The sequence below is a fragment of the Xyrauchen texanus genome, chromosome 8, assembly GCF_025860055.1.
Source record: "Xyrauchen texanus isolate HMW12.3.18 chromosome 8, RBS_HiC_50CHRs, whole genome shotgun sequence".
Taxonomy (NCBI): Eukaryota; Metazoa; Chordata; class Actinopteri; order Cypriniformes; family Catostomidae; genus Xyrauchen; species Xyrauchen texanus.
In genome coordinates, this window is record NC_068283.1 from 30,954,943 (window position 1) to 30,963,241 (window position 8,299).

Below are 8,299 nucleotides of genomic sequence, written 5' to 3' on the forward strand. Positions count from 1 at the left end.
AAATAAATGTTAAAAACATTTACATCAGCTTCTGAATTGTAAATTGAGGGGGTGAGTGCAATTTGTGTTATGACAGCACTGATATTCACTAGAGCAGCATGACACTGTATTATTACAGCCAAATGCAACGGGTGTCAATCTCAACCCAATTTGAACAATGATCAAACTTCAGGTGTGTATTATGTTTACTACAGTTTAGATGTTTCTTTTGCTAGCATCTGAATGTGTAATGCATTTTGTAAGCTCTTTCATGAAAGCAAAGCACAAAAGAGACTTGTATTCCACTGTTTATTTGTTGGCGACTTTACATGTTTAGAAAAAGAAACCAAGGATTTTTCCTCCTGTGTGTTTTCGTCTGGCCTCCTCGTGGTCCATGATGCCAGCTGAAGTTGTCAAAACAATGAATCTGTAAAGAGAGAAAAAACATGACCAAGCTGACCAAGAAGGTGCTGCACTTTGAATGTATCTTGCCCAACTGATCAAAAACAGTTCTGTACTTCATAGCAGACATTTAAAACACATTTATCTTTTAGCTAGGGATCAGTCAAATTATCAAGCTTAATTCATTAAATTTTAAACAAAGAATAGGAGGAGTAAATCACCAAAAATAGAATAGGCAGAATATTTTTGGATTTTTATTTTTTTATTTTATTGACTGAACCATCAATAGCAATTAAGTAGTTTGTTCTCATCTCCAGAACATTTCCATAATAACTAAAATGGTTACATTAACTGCTCTTAACAGCAACAGTACTCCAAGAGAGGTGGTTACAAAGATATAATGTACATCTTCCAGTAATATGACTAACATTAGTGGCAGACCAATATAGGTTTTTCAATGGCAGATTCCGATATCTAGAGTGCAGGGTGGCCAATGGCTGACATAATTTATCGAATAATGGTTAATGAGAAATGAACATGTAGCATTTTAACAATGCTGCCTCGTGTTATCTGGCCAAATAGACATTTATTGGCAAATGCCAATCTCAAAATAGCCAAATATGGTCCGCTTTGTTGGCCTGGACAACATTTAGGTCTATAATACAAATATCTATACAAGGTATCCAATTTTAAAGAGAATTTTGCAACCCAAATCTTAAAGATATTAAGTTTAGGGAACATATACTACACAGACATGGAAACAAATCTTCAATTAGGGCTGGGTATCGAATTCAATACATTTTAGGCACCAACCGAATTGCCACTAAATTATCGCGTATCAAATATTTCTTGTCGTTCGGTACCAAATTTCAATACCCAAGGAATTAATCTCATCAACGTCAGTTATAAGCATGTAGCATGCTAGATGTGCCCAAATCTAAAAGTGCCGGTGATTGGCTGAGTTTAGGCATCAAGGAAAAACACTAGTTTACGCCCAGAGATGCGGCTCACACGCAAGACTGTGGTGTGTATGCGTCCCAACACCCATAGATGTAAAAGATGTGGAAAAGATCAAAAGTGTGGCTACATTTCACCAGGATCGATACCAACAGTGCACGATGCAATATTTGCGACAAGCTAATTGCTGCCAAGTCCAGCAAAATGACAAATCTGATGAAGCACTTGACAGTGCACAATATAAAATTTAAGAGCAGAATGTTGCTCCGTCTTCGACTGCAAGAACACCGAGCCGGTCATCCTCTCGGCATCATCCTGCCATAGAGCTTTCTTCAACATGCCCACCACGAGTCCTCCAAAACTACTGATGAATGCAGCGGTGCTATGACTGGGACTCCGACAGGTAGGTTAACATTTAGCAAACAATCCAACAAACAAAATAGTCTAACTTGTAGTGTACATGCTTGTGTACTAGTTAAATTAATGTTTCTGTGCACGGTGACATAATCCCATGAACTGAGACCTACGTAACGTTAGATATTGTTTGGATGTACGGCTATAGATAGCTAGCTAAATTGATGCTAAAAATGCTAAGGTTAACAGAAACTGATCAAGTTTAACTCACATTAAACTAGTTATCTTATTAAACCGTATTTATCCTTAGGGTTTGCTGAATTAACAGTTTAGCTTTCTTGTTTTTTTCCTCTTCACATTAACGTTATAGCCTCTGCCGACCCTGGCATGAGAAGACCAGAAGGCTCAGACTCTTTGAGTCTGTAAAGAGTGTCAACAAACCGAAAAAATAAAACGTACGTTTTTTTTTTTTTTTAAGGTAATGTTTGTAATCTTGTTAAAACTGATTTCATAAAATTGGTAAAGTATAGTTTAGGAACTGGTATCGAAGTCAAGATAATTTTTTTGATTGATACCAGCCCCATCTTCAATACACCAATATTTAGAATTTATAAATATTTTTGCATTTAGGTAAGTAGAAAGATAAACTGCTTGAACTGCTAGTGATGCATGTCAAATATTTAGCTTTACTGTACCTGCTCATAAAATAAATGGCAATTAATGTGGGTTTCCTAAAACTTTTTTTTACTTAAGATTACTGTACAATGTACTGATACCACAGGATTAGATTAGATTTGCTTTATACAGAAGTAATATACTTTTGTCCCATTCACTTCACCTGGGGCTTTTATTTTGACACTGAAAGTTAACAATCTTTCACATCTGGTGAAACACTCATCTTTTCTGTTATTTTCCGATTTGCATAATATCTTGTAGCTGTTACCAATGTTTGGAAATGTGCGAATGCTTGAACAGTACATTGATTTTAAAATACATTTGAACTGCTCTGAAAGCACTGAAACCATCCTGAGCCCAGAGCATCACCCGATTATTCTTAGAAACATGTTTATCTGTCTTTAATCGCAGCCTTTTGCAGTTTAATAAATCACATAAGAACGTCACAATTTTTGTGTTAATTGATTAATTGTGCAGCCTTGAAGTATTGTTGAATAACCGTATTTTCCGGAAATAATGTCACACTGGCTCAAAACTGCGTTGTTGAGAGGAACCCCCCCCCCCGTTTTTCATATTCCATTTATGTTTTTGTAAACATTGTAACTATGCTGTGCACAAATAAACAGCATATAAAACAATATTCCTGTTGTATTCTATTCTTTCATTAATGTAAGCGAATGTCTATCGGAGGATATTTCTGATATTAGCAAACCTCTTTTGCAATTATTTTGTATTAATTATCCGGTTCACTGCCTGAATGTTTTTACTTTGAGTATAATGAAGGGTCAATTTGAAGGCATGTGAAGAGTTGAGTTTGACAGCAGTCTAGAGTTTGTTCAAACAATAATGTCATGATGGACAAAATATTTAAACTGGATGCATAAAGGCAAAATATTCTGAATATTCTATAACTGATGTTTTCATCTGTTTTGGTGCACGTGTTTGACCAGCTAACATCAGAAACATAAATTATGTATATAAGTCACTTCGGACTATAAGTCGCAGAACCTTTCAGATGGTGAAAAGAAAAAAACGTGACTTATAGTATGGAAAGTATGGTAGTAGTCTACTGAGGTTGAAATGAAACTTGGTGGTCAAATAAAAAGCACATTAAAATCATCGGTATCATTACATATTTTATTGTCAGCTAATTATATTGTGAACATTCAATATATTATCCAGCATTGATACAGACCACACATAATGCTTTGCAAAAGCCTGTTAAGGTTGGAAAGACCTCACAAGATAGTATCACTTACAACAAACTTTGCAGGCAAAAATTAAGCATTAGTCAAAAGGGTCAGAAATTAAACAGGATTCAGGGGAAGAAAGGAAAGGCAAAACTGCCTTGCATTTTTACATGGATTGAAAAAAAATGCTCCATCATGAATCCCTCATTTAATTATTTGTTACCTAACAATGGATATTTTTCCTTTGCAAACACTGTAGCGACATGCAGCCATCATACTTGTATTGACTGTCTAAGAGGCTGAAGAGCTTTTTGCTCAACATCAAAAACAATTCCAACAAATCAAAATTTACATGCATCAAAATCAGCTACAGTAACAGCTCAGCCAATTAAATGTATTCTAGCAAGCATTTACATTATATGCATTTACAGCTACTTTGTTATTTTATAGGTAACAGTAATAGTTGATTGAGAATATCTTTCAATTAATTGATTCAGCTGAGGACAAAATGGACTACAGTGTGCTTTTTCTATATGGTTTGGTCCCTTAATGATAAAAATTCTGATTGCCACTCACCCGAACTGTCTGGATGGGAGAAGGTTGTTCTGCCACTTCTCCAGATCATTCAACTGCACATCGAACCGTGGGCTGATGACGCCACACTGCATTATAGATAGAGTTTAGAGAATGGTTAAGTGTAAATTATCTACATGTAGTTAAAGGAATAGTTCACCCAAAAATGAAAATTCTCCCATCATTTACTCACTCCCATGCCAACCCAGATGTGTCTTTCTTCTGCAGAACACAAAGATTTTTAGAAGAATATCTCAGCTCTGTAGGTCCATACAATGCAAGTAAACAATGATCAGACATTTGTAGTTCCAAAAATCACATAAAGGAAACATAAGTAATCCATAAGACTTCAGTGGTTAAATCTATACATTCAGAATCATATAATAGGTGTGGGTGACAAACAGATAGAAATTCCTTTTTCACTCTAAATTTCCACTTTCACATCTGAAAGTAAAGACAAAGTGGAGATTTAGAGTAAAAAAAAAATTTTTTTTTAAAAAGGACAAATATACACACCTATTATATTGCTTTTGAAGATATGGATTTAAATGGTGAAGTCTTATAAATTACTTTTGTGTTTCCTTTAATTTTTGGAGACACAAAAGGTCTGATCCCCATTCATTTGCATTGTACAGACCTACAGAGCCAACATATTTTTCAAAAAGAAAAATCTCTGTGTTCTGCTAAAGAAAGGTCATACACATCAGGGATGACATGAGGGTGAGTAAAGATCATTTTTGGGTGAACAATTTGTTTAACATGTAGTCTAAAACAGGGTGAACAAGGTATGCAATATGACCCGCTAAATCCAATGGCCCATTTATGTCAGACAGAATCAACAATTAAATTCAACCACTCTTTTTATCCTATCCCTGTAAAATCATTTTGTAGAATTTAAACTCAGGTGGATTCTCTATAAATAGTACATGATAGATCCAAAAAGTTCATCATAAAACAGACAGTGCTGTTTCTGGATGCTAATTGGTCAATGCAGCATTTATGCCAGGCTAAAATATATGTGCCCTTCAAGTGGAGTCGGAAATATCGTAATTACGAGTTCCGAACACATGAATGACGAGCAAAGTTGTATTTACAAGTGGAAACTCTGAATTCTAGATGATACCAGAGTTGTAGATGTGACATTGGAAGGGGCATGTCATCATGAAAGATGACAGAAACCAATAATTTAGCTAAATTATTTCAATAATTGTAATTTGTTATATATGACTGTTAACTAATGACTAACCATTCACGGTTTGCTTTAAACAACTTTGTTGATACCAAGCATTAATAACTAATAACAATGTATGTCAAGTTTAAGTGATGCAGGTTTTTTTCCCTGTAGTTTATTCACTGGTACAAAAGAGAGCTTTTGCCATCATTCATTGTGTATTTGTTTAAGTTTGGCTTCTTCCGTATTTTGTTTCCCATTGAATGAGCGAGATGTCATAGTAGAGAATGCCCGACTCAGAGGTTCGAGTTTCCCAGGTCAACTTGAAGGCAGCATTGTAGTAATAGCATAGTAATGGCTGCGATAAGGGGAGTGGTGGTGGCGTAGTGTTAATGCATAAATGTAAATGATAAGGAACACCTGTTCATCAAGCTACAGTGCACATCACGAAGCAGCATCCATCCGGCTCAACTACTAACCTTAAACACGGCAGGGACTGTATCTTCACGCAAAAGAGTGACACTTGAATGACAATCAAATTTGCTCAAAATAATGCTTTAATGAAAATCTGTGTCCTTAATATTTGTATTTAGTATATGTTTGATAAAACCTGAGGCCAAATAAACAGACTGTAAGGTTGCAATCACTTTTCTGCATGTTTTGCCTAACAACTATATTCATTATGGGTGTAAAAATGCTAAATGATCGCAGTGCATCAATCTGTCAAGAAAATTTCAATGCATTGATTACGGAATTTAAGAATCAATTATTACTATATTAATACCCAATGTGACCGTCTCAAATTACACAAGCCTTCTCGCTACAGACACGGAGCAGAGCATGCAAGATTGAAGGGAAAGCGCACTTTGAAATTATAAAGCCAAAAATGAAAATTCTCTCATTATTCACTTACCCTGATGTCATCCCAGATGTGTATGACTATTTGTGTTCTGCTGAAGAAAGACAAAGTATTTTAGAAGATAGAGCTCTGTCAGGTACTTGTCGTACAAGTAAATGGGCGCCAGCACTTTGATGGTCCAAAAATAACGTTTAGGCAGCATAAAAGTAATCCGCACAACTCCAGTCGATCAATGAATGCCTTCTGAAGCTAATCGATAGGTCTATGTAAGAAACAAGTCGATGATTAAAAAGTTTTTAACTTTAAATCAGTGCTTCCGTCCAGGGCTCTGATGCAGTTTAAAATGGCCGAACTCATGAGTTATGTTTGTTCTTCTGTTGAAAGTGTTGGTTCCGAATTCCCACGCGAACGCGCTTGCATCACACGACAGCTACGTGATGCACACTGCTGGCAGGAAGCGCATTTTAAAAGTTTAAGTTTTAATAATCATTTTTTTAAACAAACATATCGGTTAGCTTCAGAAGACATTCATTAATCGACTGGAGTCGTGTGGATTACTTTTATGCTGCCTAAATGTAACTTGGACTGTCAAAGTGCTGGCACCCATGTACTTGTACGACAAGTACCTGACAGAGCTCCAACTTCTTCTAAAAATAATATGTGTTCTGCTGCAGACAGACGGTCATACTCATCTGGGATGGCATTAGGGTAAGTGAATAATGAGAAAAGTTATGCGATTGCTTTAAGTTTATGCTGCTGAGCTCACCCCCACAAACCGAGAAGAGATATAATGGATGGTCCAGAGTTTGACTTTGTCATTCTTCAAAACTGTCTGTAATATTGTATTAGACCACACTAACCTTGTTCAGCCTCCCTGTGAGATTGACAACAATTTTTCCAGCTCTGTGATCATCAATGATCTCAAATTCACCAATGTAACCTGCAAAAATCACACAATAAGCTTCAGTAGTTTGTTCCGACAGTTACAAATGCATCAAGACTGGCCAATTCACGTTGTACACACAACAGCAGAAGCTACAGATCATGGTGACAAACACATGCACGCACTTACCATGCTTCATCATCACAGTAAGAAAGCGCACTATGACTTTGGAGCAGGGCCTGATGAGAACCTGGCGCTTCCCCCGTTTCTCAGCATTGTTGATGCTTTTCAGCGCATCGGCGAGAACGTTCATGCGCACCATGATGCCTGTAATAAAGAAAAGCCCGTCATTTGGTTGAAGTATCCATAATGCAGCCTAGAACAGCCACTGTAAGGACAGAGCAAATTGCTACTTCAAAAGCCAGCCAGGCGCATATCGACAAGGCAGGTGTAAAATCACCATTTCCGATTATATCCAGCGACGTCGCCTTGTAAGGTTTAAGTTCAGTTACACCATGTTAAAACTGGGAATACTACTTTCTTAGACGCCGAGTGGAAGGGTAACGCTCCGTCAATGCGGAGAACAGAATGCAACTTAAGCTATCACGACTTGCAACTTTCGACTTCACCTAACACACATTGGTATCTTTACATAAGGCACCGGACTGCTTAAGTAGACTCTGGTTATTCGTTTGTCTTTCAGTTCATGGGCAAGCACCGCTGAACGTTTTGGACTTGGGTCACCCGTGACTATCAAGGAAAATATCCTTTTATACAGACACGGTTAACCAAATGCCTCAAAACCCTGGCGTTTAGGTTGTTCATGAATGCATCTTCAATGCTATGTGTTCATGATACATAACGATGTCCATGATTTTAAACAGATTATACAAGCATTGTAGTTATCCTGGACCTTACCAGATCAGCAATATGGCGGAAAGAGGAAGGAAGAGCGGCGCGCGGTGCGATTAGGGAAAAATTTACTCTCGTGAGAGCCTTGATGCACGCTAAAATTGAATCTACAGTGTGACTGCCACCTACGGACTCGGAGCATCTTAGCGTATTCAACATAGATGAAACATCTTAAAATCATTCAGTATTTGCGCACCACGAACTTAATATATCTATATATATATATCTATATATATATATATTCAGGGTTGTGAGTGTTACTTTTGAAATGTACTCCACTACAGATTAAAGAATACATGCTGTAAAATGTCATTTGTAACGTATTTCATTAGATTACTCAAGAT

At 36.8% G+C, this 8,299-nt stretch overlaps 1 protein-coding gene across 1 annotated transcript; it reads right to left on the minus strand.

Moving 5' to 3' along the window:
• Positions 1-274: 274 nt before the first annotated feature.
• On the minus strand, positions 275-8,039 carry rps15a (ribosomal protein S15a). Its single transcript, XM_052132396.1, has 5 exons — positions 7,962-8,039; positions 7,233-7,370; positions 7,021-7,100; positions 4,134-4,219; positions 275-406 (listed from the first exon to the last, which is right to left on the minus strand). Exons 2-5 carry the CDS (start codon positions 7,363-7,365, stop codon positions 313-315), a joined length of 393 nt encoding a protein of 130 aa, XP_051988356.1. The 5' UTR covers positions 7,366-7,370; positions 7,962-8,039; the 3' UTR covers positions 275-312.
• Between the last annotated feature and the right edge of the window lie 260 nt (positions 8,040-8,299).

Excerpts from the sequence above, each read along its gene's own strand:
- rps15a (XM_052132396.1), bottom strand. The coding sequence starts at position 7,365 with ATGGTGCGCATGAACGTTCTCGCCGATGCGCTGAAAAGCATCAACAAT. Across the intron at positions 7,101-7,232 it reads TACTGTGATGATGAAGCATG|GTTACATTGGTGAATTTGAG; the intron begins GTAAGTGCGTGC and ends TGATTTTTGCAG. Across the intron at positions 407-4,133 it reads CTCCCATCCAGACAGTTCGG|ATTCATTGTTTTGACAACTT; the intron begins GTGAGTGGCAAT and ends CTCTCTTTACAG.